This window comes from Myxocyprinus asiaticus, chromosome 23, assembly GCF_019703515.2.
Source record: "Myxocyprinus asiaticus isolate MX2 ecotype Aquarium Trade chromosome 23, UBuf_Myxa_2, whole genome shotgun sequence".
Taxonomy (NCBI): domain Eukaryota; kingdom Metazoa; phylum Chordata; class Actinopteri; order Cypriniformes; family Catostomidae; genus Myxocyprinus; species Myxocyprinus asiaticus.
Genome location: NC_059366.1, coordinates 37,967,099 through 37,994,823, shown reverse-complemented (window position 1 = coordinate 37,994,823; position 27,725 = coordinate 37,967,099). Strand labels below are relative to the sequence as shown.

Genomic DNA, 27,725 nt, shown 5'->3' with positions numbered 1-27,725 from the left:
ATGGCTCGTGCTGCAGGTGTGCATGGGCTGTTTTTATTGATTTTGTTGGAGATAACCTTCATCTGCACGGCGCAGGTAAATGCAACCGTTCTTTGTTCTTTTACTTTCAGATATCTGAAACAGAATTTGAGGTGAACTCAAGTAATTCAGCGTATTAAATGGAAAAGAGTGAAGAGAGAGCAAACAGCATAACATAAAGTAACAAAATTCTTAATGTAATCACAAATGCAATAAGGAGAATTGTCTTTCATGCATGTTTTCTTGTCTGTAGAAATATGATCTGTACAGTATACACTACCACTGACAAGTTTGGACACATTTGACTGAATGTGTGTTTCTCATAATCTTAAAATCCTTTTGATCTAAAGGTTTGTGCTTAATTGCTTAAAATTAGCTTTGTGTACAAAAATAAATTGTGCTTATGTATGAATTTCTTGACTAAACATTTGATTGAAAATGTTATTCTGTTGATATTTTTTATTTATTTTTTTAGTTAGTTGGACCGGATAGTAAAAAAAAAAAAAAAAAAAAAAAAAGAAAACAGCCAACAAGTGTCCAGCATACATGGGAACTCCTTCAATACTGTTTAAAAAGCATCTTAGTTGGCACCTCATGAATTTGGTTAAGAGCTGTAATCTAGACAAAGGGTGGCTACTTTGAAGAAGTTAAAATATGGGTGTCTAAAATGTGGGAAGTAGTAAGAATAAAAATGAGTAGGTGTCTCCAAAGTTTTGATTGGCAGTCTATATATACACAGCTGGTGTTTGGACTAATTGCTTAAACATAGTAATCTAACTGAAACTTTGTATAGGTTATTATTTGTGGTGTACTTTTTACTTGCTGGATTATTTAGTCTTTAGTCTAAACACACAGTAGGAATATGACAGCATTGTTCACTTGTCTTTTTGTATAGAGGGTTGGAGGCGGCTCTCCCGGCCCTCCAGGTGTGCCTGGAATAGACGGCATTGCTGTGAGTTGTGTTTTTAAAATATGAACATAATTTGAAATATTAACTGTAATTTCATCACCAACACAGCTATCCATTATGCATAAATGTATAGATCAAAGTTTGTTGTTGTTTCCTGCAGGGGGAGAGAGGGGATCCTGGTGAAGAAGGCTCTGCTGTAAATATCAACATTCTGTGTTGTATATTGAGGTTTTAAAAGGATAGTATACCCCAAAATTTAAATTCTATCATCATTTACTTACGCTCATGTTGTTCCATATTTTTATGACTTTCTTTTTTCTGCGGAACACAAAAGGCGAAATTTTTAAGAACGTACTTGAGTTTGGAGTTTGCAAGCTTCAAAAACAACATCAAAGTATAATAAAAGTAGTCCATAAGACTCACACATTATATATATAAGTCTCCTGAAGCCATACGATACTTTATGTGATGAACAGACAGAAATTTAAGCCATTATTCACTGATAATCTTGGCATCTTCCCTAGCTTTCCTTGATGCGTTCATGAGAGTTCATGGGAAAAGTAATGATGTCTGATTCCTGAAAAAACTTTTATTATATTATTATAGTGGTTTTGCATCCTTTATGAAGCTTGAAAGCTCAAGTTCCCGCTATTCGTAGTTGTACAGTATTGAAAGAAATTACCAACATATATTTCCTTTTGGGTTCCACGGAAGAAAGAAGGAAATATGGGGTTGGAACGGTCGAGTAAATTATGACAGAATTTTCATTTTTGGGTGAACTACCCAAACGTCTGTTGTCTCTTACACACTGTGGTTTGTATCTAAAGGGTCCTGATGGAGATCCTGGGAAACCCGGTTCTGCTGGACTTCCTGGATCACCTGGAGCTGATGTAAGGAATTGCATATAACACATTTTTGGACTTTCTTTATAATATGTTAAAACATAAATAGTCTTATAGGCTGTTGGAAAAGGGACCCTGACCCAGAGCTCTGTTAATGGCGGAAGGAGGAGCTCTTAGATGGGTCAAAAATGCAGGGAATTTATCATGCAGGATTGAAGGAAAGAACCCAGAAAAGAGGTTTACTCAACAGACAAAAGGGTTTTTGTTTAAACCTGGACATCCAAAGCCTGGACTTAATTAAATTCAGTTCTCTGTGAAAATGGAAGTAGGGATCAAAACAATTTCCACTCTGGTCTGAGACTGAAGATCTACAAACTAAGGCGTTGAATGACTAGGCCTGACAGGTGTTTTTGTTTAGGTATCAAGTGTGGTGGAATATCTAATTGTGTGGTCTTGATTTTGGTTAAAGTGTAAAATCTATGGTTTTCTTACAAAAGGACTACAAGGTCCCCACACTTTTTGACTACAATTACTGGAGAAAGATTTTTAAAAATAATTTTAAATAGATTGCACTCATTAAAAACTTTAATTAAAAAATTTAGAACACAGTGTAACTAGAAACATTTATATTCACTGTTGAAAATTCCATAACTTAAAAAGATTGCATTAATTTCCATGACTTTTCCAGTTCTGGAAATTACAATTTCAAAATTCCCTAATATTTCATGGTTTCCCATGACCATTATTACTGAACAAAACAGTTTAAACCAGCCTAAGCTGCTTTGCTGGACTTAGCTGGTCTCCCAGCCTGTCTGGCTGGTCTGCTGACTGGTTTTAGAGGTGGTCTTCTAGCTAAACTAGCTGAAAAACAGTTATCAGCTAGTTTAGCTAGTTGACCACCTCTAAAACCAGTCAGCAGACCAGCCAGACCAGGCTGGGAGACCATCTTAATCTAGTTAAGAATAGCAAAACCAGTTTTGTCTGGTCTAATATGTTTTTCTTAATTTTTTCAGAAGGGTGTGTGAACCATGTAACTAATTTTGTTGCATTTAGAAAAGTTTCATTTTTAAAATGTTTTCAAACTCACAGCAAATCTAACTTGCCCCTAAAACATCCTTTTAAATTAATGGCAGTTGAGAAGTTAAGTTTATTGTCATGTAACATTGTAAGGTGTTATAATTTAACATTTCCCCACTTCTCTGTTCCTCAGGGATTGCCTGGCCCCTTAGGAGAACCGGGCCCCGACGGTCCCCCAAGACAGAAGGTGACTGACTAATGAGCTTCTCAGTTTTCTTGGCTAAAAGTCAAAGCACCAACTGGCCTTGCAGAAGGAATTATGATGTACAAGGTATTTTCAAATGACCAATAGTTCCTAATCCTATGTGATATGCTCACTCATCTGGACAAGTCAAATTCGCCATCGGTTCCTGTAAAACTCACCAGTTTTCAGACATTGCATGCTGCCTATAAAGATTTTCTGGCTTAATGTGATTTTCATGTTATACTTTCAAACGTAGCATTTGTGTTGATTATTCCTCTCTTTTCTGTATGTTTGAACATCTTTCGTTCATTGTTTTAAGTGGTTTTAAGCCTAAAAAGAGAATTTATGTAATTGTTGTTTTGAAACAGGGTGAACCTGGAAAACCTGGACCCAGAGGAGAGGCCGTAAGTCTGATCTTGACATCTTTTAACATCTCAGAGGCCCTGCATTCAATGAAACACAAATAAGTGTTGGGCAAAAAGCTGATCTGTGCACACTGCATTGTTATACGGTGGGGTCCCAATGTCAGAGATTTCGGTTACACTTTACAATAAGGTTCCATTCATTAACATTATTTAATGCAGTAGGTATCATGAACAAACAATTAACAATATATTTTTTACAGAATGTATTAATCTTTTTTAATGTTAGTTAATAAAAATACAATTGTTCATTGTTACTGTAGTTCATGTTAGTTCATAGTGCATTAACTAATGTTAACAAATACATCTTTTGATTAAAAAAAAAAGGTGCCCAAATGTGCCCAAATCAGCATATGTTGAAATTAACATGATCTAAGATTAATAAATGCTGTAAAAGTATTGTTCATTGTTAGTTCAGTTAACTAATTTTGTTAACTAATGTTAACAAATGGAACCTTATTGTAAAGTATACTGGGGAAAAAAATATAACAAAGTAAGGTTATAATGTAAAATAAAGAAGAAATATTGTGGACTCTTTACAAGTCACTAATCAAATTTTTGCATATTTGCATATATGCATTCGTTGAAGCATAAAGGACTAGAAGCTTTTTCTCTAGTTGTCTCAGACTTTTGAACCCCACTGTGTAATCGTGCTTCATTGTAGACAGCTGCAAAGTGAATACAATAAATAAAAATCAATGTGATTTTTGTACAGTGTGCTCCATATTCAATAAATATAACACTAAGTGCAAATAGCCAATCTTGTTGGCAAAGGCTATTTACACTAACTCTGCCCACCATTGCTGAGACCAAGCTCAAGACAGCCATGACAAATTTCTTAGGGGTAAACTGCTGGCATAATGAAGGCTGGCATATTTGAATTTTTGCAGAGACATTGAACAGGTTAGACGTTAGTGGGTTAAGAGAATGGAGAACGGAGTGACTATTTGCACTCATAGTCTGTTTGAAACAGATGAGTTTATGACAAATTGCATCCTCACATGTTGCTGTAGCACCTCAGAGTGTTATGATGGTGTAAGGATGCATTGTCATGTTGGCTATCTGGGTTCGAATCCCACCTTTTGTCATACTTTTTCCCACGTCTCCACTCTTAATATTTCCTATACCATTAACCATGATTTTACTGTAGTAATATTGTATTAACCAGGTTTTTTGGTGGAAACTATAGTTTTGATGCAGTTATAACACAGTTTATATAGTATTAACACATGGTGTTACTACAGTAATATGATGTTAATGTAGTAACCATGTTTAATTTTGAGGTTACTATGATTCTACTACAAAATAAAATGGTGATCCTATGGTTAATGTAGTAAAACCATGATTAATTTTTGTAAGGTATATTTAGGGGTAGGGGTTGGTGTAGGGTGTCTGTGGGATTCTAAATAAACACAATGAAAACCCTGCAGTGATGCTACTACTATACTGTATGTTAGTATTTAAACAGGGGTGTAACAGTATCTGCTTAGTGCAAATAGCATCTAAAGCTTTTTGCACTTAGTGCAAAGAAGATGCTTTTTGTTGCTTTTTACACTTAGTATAAATAGCACCTGTTGCTATTTGTACTTAGTGTAAATAGCATCTATCGCTATTTGCACTTAATAGCAGCTATCGCTATTTGCACTTAGTCTCTGCCTAAATATAAATATGAATGTTTCACACCTAAATGTATCTCTGAAATAGTAAATATGTTAAAGTACAAAATAATTTAATGCAAAAAGTACTTTCTGCCTTTATAGGGTGTTGGACCTGATGGACCTTTAGTAAGTGTCTTTTCTTTTATTTGATACCTAACTAAAGCAAACGTGTTTGTTTGGATGTTAGGCACAAAAGTTTAAATTTGGTACATGTTTGCACAGGGACCACCAGGACCAGGAGGACTTCTGGGTGAGCTGGGAAAAGTGGGACCCCCTGTGAGTGACACTTCAACTCCTGTATTGAATTGTCACAAAATAGTTGTTTTTGTTTATGAAGAATATTCTCAGCTGGTTAGCAATTGCATTTCATACCATGCAGATAAGTTTAAGGGCATGTGTGTTAAATATTAAAAAGTTGAGGGATGTTAGAAAAAAATGCAATGGTGTCTATGCAACAAATGAGTGCGATTTGTCTCTCTGTATATCAGGGAGCCATGGGTGTGAGAGGGCCACAGGGAGCCTGTGGACCAGCAGGGCCCCGTGTGAATATCAGCATCATATTTTGAGAATTACACTGTAGGAAATGTGAATGAGCTTTAAACTCTAAACTGTGACCTCTAAATGTGTCAAATTAACCTAAATCTTTTGGATTTGCTGCAATAGTTTGCCTCTACACTGTAGAGTGTTTTCAGATCATCTAAAAACTTACAGTAACCTAAAAAATGTGCTTCATGTGGTAACATCTAAATTAACTGGCTTTATTCAAGTAAAAAAACATTATTTAACCCTTAAATGCATGAGTGTTTCACCAAACATTATTACATACTTAGGTCTTTAGCAACCCAGCTTATATATACACTTTTAAAAAAAAAAAATGTCAATTTCATAACAAAATTCCATCAAATTGAATGGAGTAATGTTTAACAAAGTTAAATGAATAAAACGTGTGTGTGTGTGTATATATATATATATGTATGTATGTATGTAATAAAAAATAGCTCCTGCAAATAACAACATATTCCTTTATGCTTGTACACATTTATAAACAGGCTAATTAGGAACATCATGAAGAGCAACTATTGATGATTATGAAACAATAGGATGATAAGACTACTTCCATAATCAACTTATTACTCTTTATTTTCTTCAAATTTAGTGTGAATTGATCTAAAAGTGAATCCTGTGTGTTTACAGGGTGCTGCAGGAATGCTGGGTGGAACTATGGAACTGGTGAGAGGTCTTTAGAGAGAGATGGTTTGCCAAACATTGTTGCACACCATATGAAAAACATATTGTTTTCTACATCTATGCTTTCATACCCAAAAAGTTTGTGTAAAGTATCCTGAGATGACCGTATTAGAAATGGTTTGATCGACTACATACTGTAATCTGACTCTAAATTGTCTTTTCTGATTTTAAGTGCCCTAATGCATGCCCACCTGGTGCACCTGGCTATCCTGGCTTGCCTGGCATGAAGGTGAGTTTACTTTTAGAAAGCAATAAAATATGTTAATATCTATGGAATATGCTGAATAAGACAAAACTTAAAGAAAAACAATATGCATGGGCAGCAGATGCATAAACCTTTGTCCTTATATCAGCATAAAGATTTTAGGTAAAAACATCAATGAATGAAAAGGGGAAGTGAGTAGGCATCATTTGTGGGTGGGACAGGTGGGACATGTCCCTGCCACATTTTGCTTTAGCCAGTTTTGTCCCCACCACTTTTTGATATAGCTTTTCATCAGGTTTCATTATAATAAGTGGCGATATGGCGCTGGAATATGTTGTTTTGAATGTTATGATGAGTGCTCGTTGCAGCTTTTATAAGTGACATTGAGGGACAGGTGACAGCGGCAATGTTCTCTAGTGTACACAGACACCCTCTCATTATGCAACCCAATCTCATGAAAATTCGTACATATTTTAAGAGTTGGCTATTTCGTATGTTTTCGTACGTGTTCGTTCGTATAAATTTGTACGATTTCATCACGTGCAAATGCCTGGATGTCTAATGCGGAAGTAAGCGCGAGTTTTGCGCATGAGGCGTTAAGGACATGCTTATTAATATTATGCCCAGACCCCTTATCGAAACCTAACCAATCAGTAGAGTGTGTAAAAATGATAGGAAGCTGTTGTGTATGACAGAATCAGGTAATTGTTATGTATTAGATGGAAACGATGTCCAGCGACGTCATTGGCTGTAGTGAAATTCGTATGAATTCATACGAGTGCAGTCGTACGATATCATATGAATTAGCCAAATTTAGAAAAGTCGTATGAATCCTTATGATTTCTCTGTAAGAGTGTGTAGCATTATGCCGTTCCGCAGCTTGCACACTATTTCAGTTAAATTGCAAAGCAAAATACAAAGAAATGTGTCCCGACTCATGATATGCATCCACTGATGTAAAGATGCAGTCTTGGTTTATTAAAATAAAAAGTTGTATTAGGTCAGATTAGAATCTGGAACTCCTTGTATTAGTGGCGAAAGTTTTAACGACAAGACCAATCAGTCATCGTGTATAAAAGTTTGCTGATCCATGTATTTATCCACTTACTAACAAAATCCCAGGACTAACAGTGGCAGGTACAGGGATAAAGTTATCAAATAAAATATGTGAAATATTTGTTAGAGTGCTTGAATTGGTCATTAAGAATGACTATTTTTCAAAACATTAAAAGATAATTTAAAATGATCTGTGCATAACCTAATTAATATTCATTAGTTTCATGACATCACAACTAGCACCCCCCAAACTGTTCCCACCACTTTTTAAAATAAAGTGACGGCCATAGGGAAGTGTATATTTTAGGTGCTGTGACTGGTCAACATTTTTTATTTATTTTTTTCAGCATTTTTTGCTTTCACTATTTCTTTATTTTATTTTATTTATTTATTTATTTTTTTTTACCAATTTTCCATGTAGTCACAATTCATTTGAGATCTTAAAAGCTGCATGCTCCACTGTCAGGGTCACAAAGGAGTGAAAGGAGAAGCCGGAGTGCCTGGTAAACAAGGACATAAGGTAAGAACATGATATTGTTTACACATAATCTGATACTATACAATCTCACTGACAGAGGTGGAATCAGAACCCTCAGAGTTTGTGTACGTGTGTGTGTGTGTGTGTGTGCAGGTTTGGATGGTTTACGAGGACTTTTTTTAGGTTACAAACTAGTAATTACAAGGGTATTATGCTATAAATGTGGTTTATGAGGACATTTCTAGTGTCCTCATAATTTAAATCGCTTAAAAAACATACTAAACAATGTATTTTTATTTATTTATTTTTTTTTTAATGTAAAAATGCAGAAAGTTTTTTTTGTGAGGGTTAAGTTTAGAGTTAGGGGATAGAATCTATAGTTCGTACAATACAAAAACCATTATGTCTATGGATAAGGATAGCCGCACCAGCATGTGTGTGTGTGTGTATATGTATGTGGGTGGGTGGGTGGGTGTGTGTGTGTTTGAGGTCAGCATGTGTCATGAACTTCTACAGAGTGAATATAAAAATAAATTGAGCAATATAGTCTGTTTTAATGAGAAAATGTCATATTTGAGACATTTTTCTCAGACTCTGACCTTTCAGAGACAATTACAGAGCCTCATTTACAATAAGACACTCTGACTGAATTAATATGGAGGAAGTTTTAAAACACTGTCTGTTAAAGCTCAGTATAAGAATTACACTCCACTGGTGCATGACAAATGATGAGGGATTTGAGTTCAGCCAGAATAAAACCATCTTCTCCAAATGGTGACATGGGCTCTGTTCCAAAACCTAGTGAGCTACCTCACAGTCTACTGCATACATAGGCCTTCTAAAACAGCATCCTACTGAAACAATCTACAAAGCCAGAACTGCCTCATCCAAATAGAGCCAAAATCCCTATACAAAGACCAAAGTTATTAAAAGTTACTCCCCCTAGGGCTTTCAAGCAAGATCAACCAAACTCGGCACAGACCTTCAGACTGTTCTGACTTAGTGTACTATGTCTTTCCTAACTGATCAGACTTTTCTGAACTGAATTTATTTTATTTATAATGAACATTTCTCTTGCATCATCTGCTATAGCAACTCATCAGTTCTGAGCATTTGTAAGATCTCAGGCAGAGACTGACAGACAGTGTTTGTTGATGTGTAGATGTTTTACATTAAATAACAGTTTCTTCTTTTTTTAGGGTGTGGAGGGAGATCAGGGGGGCCCTGGAGATGCTGGATCTCAAGGTCCATCTGTACGTCCATTCACTGATAATTTCATCTGCCTAATCTAAATTTCTTCAATATAATCTACATTTCCTTAATCAAGTGGCTATATACAGGTGCATCTCAATAAATTAGAATGTCGTGGAAAAGTTCATTTATTTCAGTAATTCAACTCAAATTGTGAAACTCGTGTATTAAATAAATTCAATGCACACAGACTGAAGTAGTTTAAGTCTTTGGTTCTTTTAATTGTGATGATTTTGGCTCACATTTAACAAAAACCCACCAATTCACTATCTCAAAAAATTAGAATACATCATAAGACCAATAAAAAAAACATTTTTAGTGAATTGTTGGCCTTCAGGAAAGTATGTTCATTTACTGTGTATGTACTCAATACTTGGTAGGGGCTCCTTTTGCTTTAATTACTGCCTCAATTCGGCGTGGCATGGCGGTGATCAGTTTGTGGCACTGCTGAGGTGGTATGGAAGCCCAGGTTTCTTTGACAGTGGCCTTCAGCTCATCTGCATTTTTTGGTCTCTTGTTTCTCATTTTCCTCTTGACAATACCCCATAGATTCTCTATGGGGTTCAGGTCTGGTGAGTTTGCTGGCCAGTCAAGCACACCAACACCATGGTCATTTAACCAACTTTTGGTGCTTTTGGCAGTGTGGGCAGGTGCCAAATCCTGCTGGAAAATGGAATCAGCATCTTTAAAAAGCTGATCAGCAGAAGGAAGCATGAAGTGCTCCAAAATTTCTTGGTAAACGGGTGCAGTGACTTTGGTTTTCAAAAAACACAATGGATCAACACCAGCAGATGACATTGAACCTCAAATCATCACAGACTGTGGAAACGTAACACTGGACTTCAAGCAACTTGGGCTATGAGCTTCTCCACCCTTCCTCCAGACTCTAGGACCTTGGTTTCCAAATGAAATACAAAACTTGCTCTCATCTGAAAAGAGGACTTTGGACCACTGGGCAACAGTCCAGTTCTTCTTCTCCTTAGCCCAGGTAAGATGCCTCTAATGTTGTCTGTGGTTCAGGAGTGGCTTAACAAGAGGAATACAACAACTATAGCCAAATTCCTTGACACGTCTGTGTGTGGTGGCTCTTGATGCCTTGACCCCAGCCTCAGTCCATTCCTTGTGAAGTTCACCCAAATTCTTGAATCGATTTTGCTTGACAATCCTCATAAGGCTGCGGTTCTCTCGGTTGGTTGTGCATCTTTTTCTTCCACACTTTTTCCTTCCACTCAACTTTCTGTTAACATGCTTGGATACAGCACTCTGTGAACAGCCAGCTTCTTTGGCAATGAATGTTTGTGGCTTACCCTCCTTGTGAAGGGTGTCAGTGATTGTCTTCTGGACAACTGTCAGATCAGCAGTCTTCCCCAAGATTGTGTAGCCTAGTGAACCAAACTGAGAGACCATTTTGAAGGCTCAGGAAACCTTTGCAGGTGTTTTGAGTTGATTAGCTGATTGGCATGTCACCATATTCTAATTTTTTGAGATAGTGAATTGGTGGGTTTTTGTTAAATGTGAGCCAAAATCATCACAATTAAAAGAACCAAAGACTTAAACTACTTCAGTCTGTGTGCACTGAATTTATTTAATACACAAGTTTCACAATTTGAGTTGAATTACTAAAATAAATGAACTTTTCCACGACATTCTAATTTATTGAGATGCACCTGTATTTATCTTCTGTCTGAAAGCCTTGTTTCTATGCTGTGCTCTCAGGGTCCACAGGGAATTCGAGGTGCCACTGGAATGATGGGCTCTAAAGGAGAAATGGTAAGATGATAATTGATTAAAGACCCCATCAAACTGTTTGATGAACACATTTTCTTCCTGTGTTGACATATTTACTATTTAAATAGGAGGTGGGGATTCCTAACATAGGGTTCCTAATGATTTAGGAACAGAAATGAAAAGCTAATCATTAAAAAATAACTTAAATACAGTTTTACAGAATTTTTTTTTTTTTTTGGCATTATATGAAAAGTATTATTTTATTATTATTATTTATAGGGGCCTCGAGGTGTTGATGGGGACCCGGGACCTCAGGGTGTAGCAGGGGCCATGTTAAGTTCACTAAAAACTGCCTGTGCAGTTTCTTCAAAAGAAAACTAAGTAATCTTAAACTGTTAACAGTCAAGAAGCAGAAAAATGACCTAATATTTACAGTTTAAAATTCTGTTTAGGTGTCTGCTGGCATTGGTGCAGTTACTGGCATAACTTACAAGACTTGTTGAGCCCTGGGTGTAATAAACCAGAAATAGATGTTAATAATATTAATAATAATTCCTTACATTTATAAAGCCACTCAAAATGCTTTACATCGTAGCGGGGGAATCTCCTCAACCACTACCAGTGTGCAGCATTCACCTGGATGATGCGACAGCTCACCACACACCCGCTGTTGGTGGAGGGTAGAGTACAGTGATGTAGCCAATTTATATGTATAGGGTATTATTAGGAAGCCATGATAGATGGAGGCAAATTGGCCAGGACAATGGGGTTACTCCCTTACTCTTTTGAAGAAATGCCCTGGGATTTTAAATTACCACAGAGAGTCAGGACCTCGGTTTAATGTTTTATCCAAAAGATACTGTATTGCTTTTTTGCAGTATAGCATCCCCATCACTATACTGGAGCATTAGGACTAACACGGGCCAAAGGGTGAGCCTCACTAGTGCAGATCTGAGTTGTGTGTCTCCTTTTTTCAGGGGGATCGTGGCCAGAGGGGCGTGATGGGAGAAACTGGCCCTAAAGGTGAACAGGTATGTGTAAAATCATCATCAACTGCATCATCGTAAAAGTACAAAAATAAATGAAAAATTAAATATGTGTTAATTAAAGGTGCACTCAGTATTTTTTTCCTCATTAAAAATGTTTTACTCCCAAAGAAATGAATAGTAATTTTGAAAAAATATATGTAAAATCATGAGCACTCACATGAGTTGAAGACACCAGCTGTATCAGTAACCTTATAAAAACTGTTTAAATCCCCTCATGGGGGCTGCCATGTTAGGATCACATGACCAGCCAAATACTACTCACTTAATCTCAGTAATCGCTCTGTTATTGGACACATTCACTCATGGATTCAGTTAATCATGGCTGACTGTGAATAATAAATTTCAACAATGGCATCGGTTACTGAAAACGATTGCGTTTGAATGATGCTGCATCCACACCACTAGGTGTCAGTGCAAGTCCAAGACGATATATTAAAAAAATTACCGAGTGTACCTTTAAATTAGCCTTTGAGACATGGGTATGACAAGCTATTCCTCACAGTCTTGTTTTCATTCACATCAAAAATCAAAGATGGCGCTACTGTGAAAAAGGTCTATTGGTCCTGGAGCAACATTTTTATCAACAAATCTGATTTTAGGGTTTGGGTTAGGGCTGGGGATCTACAACTTTTCCATCTGACCATAAAGGTATGTTTAGTTAGGGTTATGGATAAGATTAGGACTATGATTGTTTGACTGTTTCTGTTTTTAATGAAAATAATCTCTTTCTGCAGGGACCTCAAGGGCAGAGAGGTATCACTGGTCTTCCTGGCCCAAAAGGAGATAGTGTGCGTCCCCATATATATAAATACTGTATATATTGGTACCTTTTGTTATGGATACAAGCATTTGTTACTAGACCAAACTTCTGTATATGTCCAAACAGCACTGTTGATTTGTGTCTCTTTCCAGGGTTTGCCAGGTGTGTATGGACGTGAGGGAATCCCTGGCATTCCAGGCGCTAAGGTAGGAACTGCAGAAACTGACTGTGATCTCTTAACCATAGCCATGTAAAAAGTGTGGTGTAATAGTAGTAATAACTGAAATTTGGATCTTTTACAGGGAAGCACTGGAAAGGCTGGAGCCCCAGGGGAGATTGGCCTTCAAGGACTTCCTGTTAGTTTTTATGTGGAAAAATTAAAAAGCAAAAATCATTCAATCTATTAATCGTTATGATGACTGTGAACTGTGAAGAAGGTCAAAACAAACAATTCAACATAAGATTCATTCTACATTGGTGGAACCACTCTGGTGCAGCAGGTTGGGCAATCACATGGGGCCCTCTCATAACATCTTTGCATCTGCAAGCGACACTGATAAATGATTTAGGAAACCTACGAAAAAGTCTAACTTTACTACTCTACACTCATACTTTTATATTCCTAACTACTCAGTATGTATAGCTGTCTCATGCACTATGCATCTCATCCACATTGGCCTCTTCGAAAAAATCTTACAATTTGACCTTTTGTTGTAATTTCTTGTTCATTTTGTCTTCTTTAAAGCTATAAAGCTCAAAGCTCACTATAGCAGGAGTTGAAAATTCAATTTTGTTTCGATTTGAAAGCATTGCATCTGACTCATAACATGGCAGGGCAAGATTACATACAACTTTTAAAAGTATCAAACACTGGTATGATGTGAGCACTTCATGATTTATTAACATCATCATTAATTTTGTTACGGTTGAAATCTCCCTCTAGGATTTTACTTTGAACTTACAGAGCAAAGAGAGGGTATTTCAGTTTCTTCTTGTTTTCATATTTATCGAACCTCTCATGTCTGTAGGGTTTGCCAGGAAGCCCAGGGGCAAAAGGTGCATCTGGAGAAAAGGTGAGAGATGTTGCTGAATTTATCGTTGCTAGTTGCAAAGTCATCAGATTTTTAATACGTTGAACTGACAAGGACTTTTATCAGCTCAATGAGGCAAAAAATGCAGATATGCAGATGATTAAATTTTTTTAATATACGCTCACGTTGTTCCACACCCATATGCTGTTATCCCCCCCCCCCCCAATGGAACTCATAAGGGGGATTTTTGAAGAATCTTCAGTTCTTTCCTGTACAGTGACAGTTCATAGTGCCAAATCTGCTCCAAAAAGTATATAAGAATGAAAGTTGTTCGTATGACTGATAATTCATGTAAAAGGTTCCGCTCTGCTGGAATTCTCAAATCTCATGCTTCTTTCCACATAAACTGTCATGTTGCATTCAGTTACAACACATGCAAGAACCAATGATGTTTTGACGTCAGTGACGTCAAACATGGTGTGCTGCCTCAATGCACCTTTTTGCATTTGAATGCAATTGCGAATTAGATTTCAGATATGAACCGGAAATATATGAACCAGAAATCTGTTTGAAAACAGTTATTGCCATAGTGGCACCATAATTACACACTGCAGCTTTAAAAAACTACATCACAATGCCATGCACAGTTCTAAATCTCCCTTTGTGTCATTATGATCAACTTATGATATACACACTCTGATTACAGGGTAATGCTGGACAACAAGGCCTCATTGGCACTATGGGATCTACAGGCAGACAGGTAGGTTGATGGTGAACTGACCAATAACCTTTCATTAAAGTGCACAGGAGCATGTTATCTGACTGTAAATGTCTTTGTTCAGGGTGAGCGAGGAGAACAAGGAGAGCTTGGACCCACTGGGCCTATTGGACAACCGGTGAGTTCCTAATGCAGTATGTATTGCAGCTAATAGTCAGGTTGGATGTTTCAAAATGTACTCAAAAATGTATGTCTTTCACATGTTGATTCTATCTTTGTGCTTAGGGAGACAGAGGAGAGCAGGGGCCACCTGGACCAATGGGAAAACCAGGAGCTAGAGTAAGTGATTAATGTATGTAACGATAAGATTGGCCCATAAGAGAAAGCATCTGCCATACATAATGTAAAATTACAAGTTTAAAACCTTTACCTGTAAAGAGTTGTTTTGAGCAAGCAAGGGTGCCCCCAAAGGAAGATTTGATTGCTTAAAAAGGTTGCTGTTTCATTCAGAAGACTTAAAAGGAGTTCTCAGTTATGGATCATGTTTTTCTCAGATGTTTTTTTTTTTTTTTTTTTAATTCCTTAGAAGAAATAAAAATATGCTGTAAACTGCTTTGTTAGGTACCCTAAATGTACTTCATGTGTTAATATAAAAATTAACTTATTTTCAAAATTGTTATTTAAAATGAATATATTAACCTTACTACATTAAGTTACAGAAAAGAAAGTAATTTTAAAGGGTCAGATCAAACAGAAATAGCTTCTTATGGTAACAATTGCACATGTTTACTTTTTACAGTTTAGAAACAAATACGACAATTGTTGACATACAGTAATATTAATGTGGATAGCATAGCTCAGATGATTTGGTCTTGAAAGAATCTGATCAGAAATGGTTAAGTTCATTTTGATCTCAGCCTTTGGCATCTCGGTCAGCCTTGTCGAAATCTCTTCTGTAATTCTGAAAATCTCTTCTGAAAATCTTAGAAGCAGGAGGCTTCAGCAAAAGTCTCCATTTGCTCTCAATTTAATCTCATTGCTGTCTAGGTGAAACAATTGAGATGTTACAGAGATCTTATTTATGACTTTTCATTCATACGGGCTGGCAACAAACCCAAAGTTCAAAACAAGTCAAAGGGATATTCCATTATCCCAATGTTCAAAGAGAAACCAAGTCATTTTGACATGCACTAAAACTCAACTGCTTTAACTTACTGTATTTAGAGAGTTTGGTGCACTGTGAATTCTATAACTTTCCACTAATAGACTTTTCTGGAAATTCGTGAATCTTCTCAAAGAGCCCTCTGTTTCCTTGGCATTCCCATGAGCACACACACACAATCACACGCACTCATCATCACCCTCATATGCTAATACACACAAGCGTGCAAGCATATTGTCTTACTGCATGCATGTATTCACAGATCCACATAGACACAAATGGGCTTTTATCACACTATAGATTTTTAAGGGTCATACTTAATCCTGTGTAACAGTAAAAAAATAAAAAATAAAAATATTTAACCCTGTTCACACTTTACCCTGGGTTTGTAATTATTACCATTGGGAAGTCCAATTCATTTGAGCAAATCAGTTTGTTTCATTAAACCGGTTCAAAGAATGAATAAAAATATATAAAAAATAAAAACGAAATAATAAACTTTTTTATAATGACTAAAAAAGAATACACTTTAAAGTTCTCTGAAGTTTCTGCATATCATTTTACGTTTATTTTTTGTAACATAATTGCTCTTCAAGGTTTTTCACTATTAGATTATATAATGTGGACTGAGTCAAATGTTGTTTATTGTCCCAACATTATTGTTTACATCATTGTTAAGAACATCTATCAATAGAGTTGCCAATATTAACATGAATGTTTATTACAAACAATATTAATTATTTCCTTTATAGATTTCTTTTTTATGTTGTCTTATGAATGTTTTTATTTTGAGTAGACTTTAGTTTTTCCTTTTTGTGTATAATTGTTTGATAAAATAACCAAAGCTACGATTAAGTATTAGAATTCATGTTCTACTCATTGTATGTTTAAGTATGTTATTTGACTTGGCTTTTCTGAACAATAATAACAAAAATTAAGTGAAAAAAAAAAAAAAAAAAACATTTCTTTAACATATTTGTTCCAATTTCACAGTATTACTCCTAAAAAAGGTTATCCCTTACAGTTGAATGATAAACAAAAGCTTTGCGAACAGGTTGGATCTCTAGTAATTAATCCTGCGTATCCTTTCGAGATTCTATGCTGTACATTTTTACAAACCCTAGGGTAAGGTTCGTATTTGCATATTTATGAGATTTCTTTGGATTTGCTTTGATTGCATGCAGTAAGCATGCAACCTGTTTTAAAAACTGTTTATAATAATATAAGCATACTTTATATAGTAAAACTTCTACATCTTTGTAAATATTGCCATGTTAATATGCTCTAGTTGTCTTAAGTCTTCTGAAACATACAGCAAAAAATTACACTCCAGTTAATAATGCATTTGCTGTTGATGTTCGACATTTTAAACCACTTCCCTCAGAAGCGGAAACTAGACTGTGCATGAAAGTTTCTGAAGCTGCACAAAGTGCTTGAATATTTAATGAGGTAAGCACTGAAGCAGATGGATTGGTTGTTTAATGGTTTTTGAGTTTGACTTAAGAATTCTGCAGTCTTTCCTCTTGAATGACTTATGAATTTCTTAGCCTTTTCCCTGTTTGGAGATCTTGCACAGAGGAAGGAAGAGAAAATGGGGATTTTTGTCACAGTCAATGCCTAACTGATAGCAAGTCACCTGATATTGTCTACACAGGGTCCTAAAGGAGACTTGGGTTTGCCTGGGCTTCTTGGACCACCAGGCCTGCCAGGTGAAAAAGGAGAGAGGGTGAGAATGTCTATCAAGCTTCTCTGAAAATGTTGAAGAGCTTGTTGTTACAATCCCTTAAAATATCTCTAAATTATCTTTTCAAATAGCTCCCCACACTGTTACAGAACAAAAGCAGACAAATCATGTTTTATAGTTCTTTGATGATCCATTCTAAAACTTCTATATTTTTTAGACTAAAGCTGTGTCCCAAATGACACACTATACACTATGCACTTACAAAATATACTATGCACTCAGCCATGTAGTGTATTCATTTTCAAAGTGTAGTATCAACCCAAATGGAACACTTTGTTTTTATTTTTTGGGGGGATTTTTCCCCTTTTTCACCCAATTTGGAATGCCCAATTCCCAGTGTGCTTTTTAAGTCCTCGTGGTCGCGTAGTGATTCGCATCAATCCGAATGGCAGAGGATGAATCCCAGTTGCCTCCGCATCTGAGACCATCAACCCACGTATCTTATCACGTGGCTTGTTGAGCGCGTTGCCACGGAGACATAGCGTGTGTGGAGGCTTCACGCCATCCACCACGGCATCCGCACTCAACTCACTACGCGCCCCACCGAAAATGAACCACATTATAGCGACCACAAGGAGGTTACCCCATGTGACTCTACCCTCCCTAGCAACCGGGCCAATTTGGTTGCTTAGGAGACCTGGCTGGAGTCACTCAGCATGCCCTGGGATTCGAACTAGCGAACTCCAGGGGTGGTAGCCAGCGTCTTTTACCACTGAGCTACCCAGGCCCCTCCAAATGGAACACTTAACGTTTTTTTACTACACGGAAGCGTTCACCGTTTAACAGCTGACGGAAGTGATGTTTCAAACCCAAGCGTTGTGTTGCCGCTAGATTTAGCACACTATCCACCCTCAGTTCAACACATATCTCAATAATATACATATTCACACAGCATGGTATGATGGTAGAGCATTTAACTCACTTTTATAAGGTGCTGTCTTCACAGAAGTTTTGCTTGTTGTCAGTTGTTTTGCCAGATCACCATCGCTGCCGGTAACTCCGCCCCTTCCGCTATGTAGAGTGCACGAAGTGTCCAACATTCCACACTCCGTTTTGATGGTTGAAAAAGTGCATCATCCGGGTACTCGTAGTACACTTCTTTTTGTTGCATTTTCAGTGTCAACATACTACTCGCACTACTTACACTTCAAAATGACGTAAAATAGTGCAGAAGTGTGCGGCTTGGGACGCACCTAACATTTACATGAATAGTTATGCCTACAAGAATATCACTATTATAAAAGTGATTGACACCAGGGGCTCTTCAAAAACAGATAAACTCTTTATATTTAGTGTAGTTTTCTTTTTGCTAAATAATATCCTATATTGAGGGACCCACTTTCTCTTTATCTATTTCGATTCTATTTTCTATTTCTATTTGCCCCCACTTAAGTTTTAAAGCTTAAAAAGCTTTGAAAGCACAAAGAGGCTTTTGAAATTAAAATTTGCCCTTTTAGACTACTAGATGATTTCTTTAATACAATTTACAAATTCAACATCTGTGTGTTGATTTGCTTTAAAAGAATCAAATGGTGTATGTACATTAATAACTAATGTTATTAATAACTATTTGCTGTAATGAACTCTTCAAGCCCATGTTATCCTTTAATATAAATATTCATTGGAATTAATATTTGAATGTATTATTGCACAGGGTGAAGCAGGTGAACTGGGACCAAAGGGAGAACAGGTGAGAGACTGCTTCATATTATCATCAAAAACTGCACTGGAGAACAGTGCTGAATTCACAAATACACGAGATACATTTAAAACGATAGCAGGCAAAATATGAGAGGCTCTTTATGTAAGTGATAACACTGTTTATGAGAGTATACTGTACAGGATACAGTAACAGTATATATCGAAGACAGCTTAATAAACTAATAAACCACAAGTAATTTTATCAAGTAATTTTATATTACAATAATTTTAACACAGTGCCTGAACCGGCTGCCTAAAACACCCCTTAAATGTGGAAAATCACTGTAAAGCACAGCCTTGAGAAGCTTATTGTTTATTTATCAAATTATGGTAACTGCTATATGTTGACAACAATATTCAATTAATAATTATTTTCATTCATTTTAAAGCTGAAGCGTGTAATTTCTGCGCCACCGAACGTAATTGCAAAAATAACAGCTTTCCGAATATTGCTGTTGTTTAGACAACAGATAGTCCCGCCCACAGCTCACACTTTTGGTTGAGTCAATGCTTTTTATAGTGCCACAGAGACACAGCGTTTACATGCATATATAGCTGGGATATTACAAAGTATTTTAACATTGGAAAAGTTCTGAAAATTGATAGTTCTGACATCAGTTTCTGATTGAATGGGTTCTGAATCATAGTCATTGTAAAATTCAGTAAAACTAAATATGAATTGAACTATTAATTGAACCTTATTATATTGCTGTTGCTGCCATTACAGTGATTTTATCAAGAGTAAGGGGCATTCTTCGTCACTATGCAAAACGGTTTGCTTAAAACCCTCTTAATTGTGGTAAAATCACTGTAACACAAGACTGGCTTATTTCTTTATTTTACAACTGCTTTGAACGTGGCTCATCCAATCAAGACTGCAGTGCCGGAACGGTCCATTTATAATGGAAGTTTTACAATAATAGAACTTGTAAAATTCTATGAAATGATCTCCTTCGTGGTCATTGTGTTATTGTAGGGAGATCAAGGCACAGAGGGAACACCAGGAGACAAGGGAGATGTTGTAAGTAGCATTGTAATATCAAGGTGAAATTTACAAGTATGCATGTAGTATGTTAATGTACAATGCACATCAGTATTATCATGTTCTTATTATGTTTTTAAAATATTTTAGTGTTTCTCTTACTGTTTCCGTATTGCTTAGGGTGACCCTGGCCAAGCTGGAGCTAAAGGCGAAGTAAGTTTTTGATCAACTTTTGTTCTGTATTCTTACTTTTATATTTATTAATTTTTGACTGTGGAATATTCATTCATCAGCTCTGATTTTAGAGAGCTTTGAAGAGTTTTGCTTGGCTCTCACTCTCTGCTTTTCACAGTTCAGCTTGTGCTTTCTTCTTTAGCCATCAAATATGACTTTGAAATGCAAAATCATTGTAATGATTTACTGTAAGAAAGATGCCAGCATTATACCTATTCATGTATTCATGTTCTCTGGTGTAAATTCAGGTTGGTAACCAGGGGGAGCCGGGTAAGATAGGCCCTGAAGGTACCCGTGGGCAGCCTGGCATCGAGGGACCTCCTGGTAGTCCTGGACCACGTGGCATGCAAGGGGACAGAGGGGCACCGGGACCTCGTGGCACCCAAGGGCCAGCTGTATGTTTCAGACCTTTCTAAGAGTAGTTGTTTGTGATTATGCTTAATAAAGCGTCAACATGTAAGGTCATGTAAATGCCCTACACTGAGGTTTAAAACTGGTTAAAGCAAAACTCAACTGACACCTACATTTTTGCCCATTACCACGATTAGATTTGCACGTAATTGCCTTTCTCTGCGTTCTGTCATTTCTATTTTTATTTTTATTTTGCAATAATCTGAAACACGTGTCTGTTTAAGTTTTGACATCAAGACAAAGAATCTTTGAAAAGGAACACTACTAGTCAAAAGTTTGGACACACCCACTTATATGAAACATATATTTATGTTAGATTCTTCAAAATAGTGCAGTCCAACTCAGTTAACTAAAGTTTGCTTGTAAAGATATTTATTACTTATATTTTTAATACTATTTATTATAATATTTACAGTATTATTATATAATATCATTTATATTAATATATTTTTATTATGCTATTTATTGTTATATAAAATATAATTTATATCATTATACTAATTATTATTATATAATACATTTATTATTTATTCTACTATTTTGTCTACAAAACTAATTTAAAACATTTAGACAAAATCCTTCAGATCAACAGACCATGAGAAACATTTCAGTCAATTGTGTCTAAACTTTTGACTGGTAGTGCATATTGAAAAAAAAATAAGCAAATCATAATAATGAGAAAAACAGTCCTGTGATATCCAAAACATTCTGCAGCTGCTGGTTTTTAATAAAACTCTATTTCAATAAATAATAATTAATAACCATAAAACGAAACTTTTTATTTTCTGAGGTACATCCAATTAGTGGTCTAGTAAAAAAAAAAGAAAAAAAAGTAACCATTATGAAGTGTCATTAAGATGGTTGTGATTTACTTCAAAACTTCTTCTGTGTTCCCAGGGTAAAGAACCAAGCGATCAAAACATCAGACAAGTCTGCATGCGCGTGATGCAAGGTGAGTATGCAAGCCAAGATTTCTGAAATAAACCCCTTTTCAATTATTTTCTTTTAAAAGGATAGTTCACCCCAAAATGAAAATTCTCTCATCATTTACTCACCCTCATGCCATCCCAGTTGTTTTGACTTTCTTCTGCTGAACACAAACAAAGATTTATAGAAGAATATTTCAGCTCTGTGGGTCCATACATTGCAAGTGAATGGTGACCAAAACTTTCAATCTCCAGTGGTTAAACCCATGTCTTCAGAAACGATATGATAGTTGTGGGTGAGAAACAGACCAACAATTAATTTTTTTTTTTTTTTACTATAAATTCTCCACCCTGCCCAGTAGATGGCGATATGCATGAAGAATGCAAATAGACAAAAACACAAGAAGAAGAATGTGAAAGTGGAGACTTATAGTAAACAAGGACTTAAATATCGATCTTCTCACTATTGAAGATATGGATTTAGAGTCGTATGGATCACTTTTATGCTAACGTTATGTAATTTTTAGAGCTTAAAATTTCTTGTACTCAATAATTTGCATTATATGGATTTACAGAGCTGAGATATTCTTCTAATAAAATATTTGATTGTGTTCAGCAGAAGACAGAAAGCCACATACATCTGGGATGGCATGAGGATAAGTAAATGATGAGAGAATATTTTCATTTTTGGGTGAACTATACCTTTAATGCATGCAGAGCCTCACTTGAATATTGACTTCAGAACCTCAGAATTTTTCAGGCAAGAGAACAGATAACCACTGACCACAGAAGGAAAATCATAGTTAGATAAAGGAAGGCAAAAATGGAGTTTTGTTTGAAAGATTCTATTTGATTCCACTCTGATCCACAGAAACACTTTACTGAAGTTTGCAATCAGTTCTGACTCACTCTCTTCCTCTCTTCCTCCTTTTGCCTGCACGCCACTGATTCCCTTATAACTTTTTCATTTGCATTTTACTGAAAAATTCATTTTCATTTCGGCTGATCTGCACTTTATCCGCTCATAGTGATGAGTTTTTTGCTTCCCCCTGACCAAACCCCAGCCAAGCATCCTGCTGCATACATTTTAAGGAAGTTTTCTGACTGGCACTTTAAAATTCACTGTACCACAGACCCTGCTCAATGGCTCAGGGCCTGGGTTTTGATTCTGCACGTCATGAATAATCAGTCTTCCCTTTTATCCTTCTCCCAATTGAAAAGGAAGTTGTAAAAAAAAAAGGCCGAAATGCTCTCCTTTTATGCTCAATTTCCCATCGCAAATTGGAAATGGAGAGGAGAGAGCACTATTCAAAGGGTGAATGAGGACAAATGAAAGCAGTGAGCTTTTACAATGTTCTGCAACACAGATTTGATTGAATACTGAAAAGGAATAAGCAAATTGTTGCTGATTCACAAAAAATATCAGAGTTATAACAAAGTAAAGTTAGTCTAGTGTCACACGCTTTGGAATCCCACTGCAAAAAAAAAAAAAAAAAAAGGCTTAATCTATTGTATTTTTTATTGTAATTTTTTTTAAATATAAAGCAATTTACAGTACAGAAATTGGAAACGTGACCTACACGTACAGTCTCAGAAACTTTAGCACCCTGTGTTTAGTTTCAGCATCTGAGGGAAACATATATAAAAAAATTAATAAATAATAAATAAAACAGTGATGGCAAACGTGTTATCTGGAGTGATAAAGATATATATATTTTTTTATTCTTTTATATATGTTGTTTTTTGTTTTGTTTCAGAAGACTTTAAGGCACAGTTCAACCCAAAATAAAAATTCTATCATCATTTACTCACCCTGTTGTTTCATACCTGTATGAATTTCTGTCTTCTGTTGAACACAAAAGGAGATGTTAGCCAGAATGATAGCCTCAGTCACCATTCTCTTTCATTGCACCTTTTTCCCCCCCAGTGAATGGTGACTGAGGTTGTCAATATGCCTAATATTTCCTTTTGTTTTCAACATAAGAAAGTAAGTCATATGGGTTTGGAACAACATGAATAACAACAGAATTTTAATTTACCCTTTAAGACAACCAGAGTTAATTTATTTGGTGACATTTTCACAATCATCTTTTTAAACTTAAATACACAAATAGAATGTTAACGCAGGGTTTACACAGATGGAAATCTCAAAACATGACTACCCAGGATTAATTGCCAACCCCGGATAAAATAGGAACAGTGTGAAACATGGAACAAGACAGCCCAGGATTACAGTACACCTACCCAGGGTTAACAATGACTCTGGGCTAAACATTGAATGTGTGAAAAGCCTAATAAAAATTTAATATCCTTTATAAAATGCTAAACGTTTTATTATTTATTTATTTATTTATTTATTTATTATATGCTTTTTTTAAGTGAAGGAATTATGGAAAGACAGAGAGTGGGAAAATGTATCAACCACAAGGAAGTGCACTAACATTATCACAGAGACACAACCCACAAATCGCACCGCAGTCAGACTGCAGTGTTAGGCGACTCCAGTTAGTGAGTGCAACTGAAAAATCAATGGACGAAATGAAATAAAAATGAGCTGTACTAATGGCAGGGGACCATTCACACTCATTATTTAGTACATTCGCTCTTTGCTATTTCAGAGCAGCTTGCCCAGTTGGCTGCCAGTCTGAGGAGACCAGAGTCTGGTGCGCCCGGACTGCCTGGCAGGCCTGGTCCCCCTGGTCCTCCAGGACCCCCAGGTGACAACGGCTTCCCTGGGCAAGCTGGTGCAAGAGGACTCCCTGGACTCAAAGGGCCTCCAGGACTCCTGGGTCTCAAAGGGCCAAAAGGTGAGTCTTTATGGGAGTGCCACTTTGGAGAGCATACTGAGGATTTGCCAAGTAGGATATCCTTGTTGGTCCTGGAACAACTTTTGTATCAACCAATTGGATTTTAGGGTTAGGGCTAAGGTTAGGGCAATAACAACATTCTTGTGAACCAATCATTTTACTTTGGTTTTAGGGGTATGTTATGGGTTAGGACTACCGGTATGTTTGTTGGACAGAAATGTTATTCCAGGCCCAACAAAAAATTTTAAACAATGGGCATGTCTTATCTGACAAAATCATGGTCACCATTTGATGTTACAAGTTTAAAGGAATATTCTGGGTTTCATATAAGTTAAACTCAATCAACAGTATTTATGGCATAATGCTGATTATCACAAAAATTAATTTCGACTCGTCCCTCCTTTTAAAAAAATAAAAAAATAAAAAAAAAAATAAAAAGGAAAAATCTAGGTTACAGTGAGGCATTTACAATAGAAAAGTGAACTGGGCCAATTTTTGAACATTAAAATACTCACGTTTTCAAAAGTATAGCGACAAGACATAAACAATCATGCAAACATGATTTTAGTGTGAAAAAAATCGCTTACCAACCTTTTGTAAAGTTAAAGCCAATTTTACAACTTCGTTGCCATGACGATGTAGTCAACAAACCCTAAAACCCTGTAAATATGACGATTTAAACAACTTTACAGCTCAAATAATACATGAGTTTTAACAGAACAATTAATGTAATGGCTTTTATAAAATTATAAGCTTCACATTTCTGTGTTTAAACCCTCTAAAAATTGGCTCCATTCACTTTCAATGTAGTGCCTTACAGTAACCTTGATTTTTGCTTTTTTTTAACGAAAAGGAGAGACGAGTCCAAATGAAATTTTGTAGTAATCAGCATTTTGCCACAAATGCTTTCGACTGAGCTAAACTTGTATTGAACCCAGAATATTCCTTTAAAGACTGACAGTGTGTGTGTATATATACTGTATAATATATACATATACTGCATATACTGTACATGTAGATATACATAGACTTATAACTCACTGTACCCTTTAAAATCGACTCAGAGGTTGTCATTTAAAACCCATGAGGTAAGATAATAAATTAATAGAGTAGTGTATGTAAAGGTACTGTCATGACAGTTTTTCTAGTATTGCATTTTTTGTGTGTGTACTCATTACAGGTGAGATGGGAGACAGAGGGGATAGGGGACCTACAGTTCGAGGACCCAAAGGCATGCCAGGACCTCCTGGCTTACCAGGTCAGTTCTGACTGTGTGTCATGTTTTGCTTTGTCTTGTTAATGAAAATCACTGTTCTTTACTTCATGACCGCACTTTTTTCCACAATTCAGCCTTGTTGTCCGAATGCATAAATGAAAGGGCTGTTAATGAATGTTGTCTGTAAACCAATTCAATCTGAAACAACTCAATTTATTTTGAAAATGATGCTGGAGTTATATTCAGCTCCATTCTGGCAATTTACTTTTGAAAACAACATTAAATTGGTAATAAATGAAGGTGTCAGTCGTCCGATGAATTGGAAGTATATGAAGCCTTCTGTTTTCTTACTATGTATGTCACTGACAGTTACTGTCAATTAAATTAACCTGTCTGTTTAAACAGGATTTTGTATTCAGTTGCTTTCTCAGCGGACAGATGAGTGTCAGCATGCTGTTTGAAGGTGTCATAAGTTTCAGGGTCACCCAGAACAACAATATCTCTCCAGGCATTTAATTCAGTAGTTCAAGTAGTTTGTGGGTTATCATCAATGGCTTAGAGATCTTTAAAAAAATATATCATAGAAATTCTACTTGAGATAGCAGTAGATGTTAAAGGAGCAGTTCACCCCAAAAAAACAAAAAAAACAAAAAACAAAATCTGTAATCAATTACTCACCCTCATGTTGTTGTAATCCCATATAACTTTCTTACTTCTGTGGAATACAAAAAGAGATAGCATAATTTCCCTGGTGCCCTTTTCCATACAATGATAGTGGAAGAATGAATTATAAAAGCACCACAAAAACAGTTTTGACTCAATTCCTACATTCCACCTAAATTTAAGTTGTTTTTTGATGAAAATCATCCCCTTAACTGTAGCTTTCTTAATATTTATACAGTATATATATATATATATATATATATATATATATATATATATATATATATATATATGTCTAAATATGTCTAAATCCCCGGATGTGCGTTTGTTACAGAGCAATATCTGACCACTGGATGGCGCCATTGACCAATCAGAATCGAGGATTCCAGAGAGCCGTGTAATATATATACTGTATATACAGTATATATATTCTCAATATATTTAAATATTGTATGTCACATGCTGACCTCTTGGCTTAATTCAAAGAATTCATATTTTAAAGCTTCGTGTTTTATTGTTAAAGGAAAGTGAGTAGACAATATATTTAAAAAATTGTAATATAATATTATTTGTTTTTTTATGATGTATTATTTACTTACACCAGAAGCCCTTCCATATGACATCATATCCTGGTCTGTTGCATTGCCCAAAAGAAAATTTGCATGCTCAAAGCCTAGTGTGACCGCCCCTTTACTCTTCTGTGAAAATGGAACAAAAATATTGATGACTCATTATGCACTGCACAGATTTTTGTCTAATCAAATGCTCTCTAGAATGAGTACATCCCTCCCCCTAATACCAGCTTCTACAGACTAGCAAGCTGCAAGCCATGGTTCATGGCTGTGATGTAGCCAAAGCTTATTGGCTATTTAAAAAAAAAAAGAAAGAAAAAAGGTAAAAAAAGGGATGCTATGGCCTGCCCAAACTTTTGCTTTGAATAGGGAAATATTTTTGACATTTTTACACTTAATTCCAAATTGGAGGTTTTGATGGGAATTAAGTGAGAGTGAAAATGACTGACCTGTTTTTGTCTTGCAGGTGAACCAGGAAAACCGGGATACGGTTATGATGGACGTGATGGGGAGCGGGGTCCACCTGGTGTCCCGGGACAGCCTGGCGTCCCTGGCTCTCCTGGTCCAGCCGGCCCTCCTGGCTACTGCGATCCATCAGCCTGTAATCTCAGTGCAGGTGCCGCCCATCAGTCTCTTAAAGACTCTAGCATGAAGGGACCAGGCGGTAACTAA

General features: G+C 36.2%; 1 protein-coding gene across 1 annotated transcript; it reads left to right on the top strand.

Annotated features, from left to right (window-relative positions):
* LOC127413805 (collagen alpha-1(IX) chain-like) lies at positions 1-27,725 on the top strand. The gene is made up of 32 exons (XM_051651219.1): positions 1-75; positions 914-970; positions 1,089-1,124; positions 1,756-1,818; positions 2,981-3,034; positions 3,400-3,435; positions 5,214-5,237; positions 5,334-5,387; positions 5,600-5,653; positions 6,306-6,341; positions 6,532-6,588; positions 8,087-8,140; positions 9,298-9,351; positions 11,066-11,119; positions 11,357-11,428; positions 12,055-12,108; positions 12,861-12,914; positions 13,039-13,092; positions 13,189-13,242; positions 13,915-13,959; positions 14,624-14,677; positions 14,760-14,813; positions 14,921-14,974; positions 17,452-17,523; positions 19,196-19,231; positions 20,219-20,263; positions 20,405-20,437; positions 20,707-20,853; positions 21,767-21,821; positions 24,414-24,602; positions 25,783-25,860; positions 27,520-27,725. Exons 1-32 carry the CDS (start codon positions 1-3, stop codon positions 27,723-27,725), a joined length of 2,064 nt encoding a protein of 687 aa, XP_051507179.1.

Bases quoted from the DNA above. Each gene is read 5' to 3' on its own strand.
- LOC127413805 (XM_051651219.1), top strand. From the start codon at position 1: ATGGCTCGTGCTGCAGGTGTGCATGGGCTGTTTTTATTGATTTTGTTG. The intron at 3,436-5,213 runs GTAAGTCTGATC...CTGCCTTTATAG, and splicing joins CTGGACCCAGAGGAGAGGCC to GGTGTTGGACCTGATGGACC. The intron at 25,861-27,519 runs GTCAGTTCTGAC...TTTGTCTTGCAG, and splicing joins AGGACCTCCTGGCTTACCAG to GTGAACCAGGAAAACCGGGA.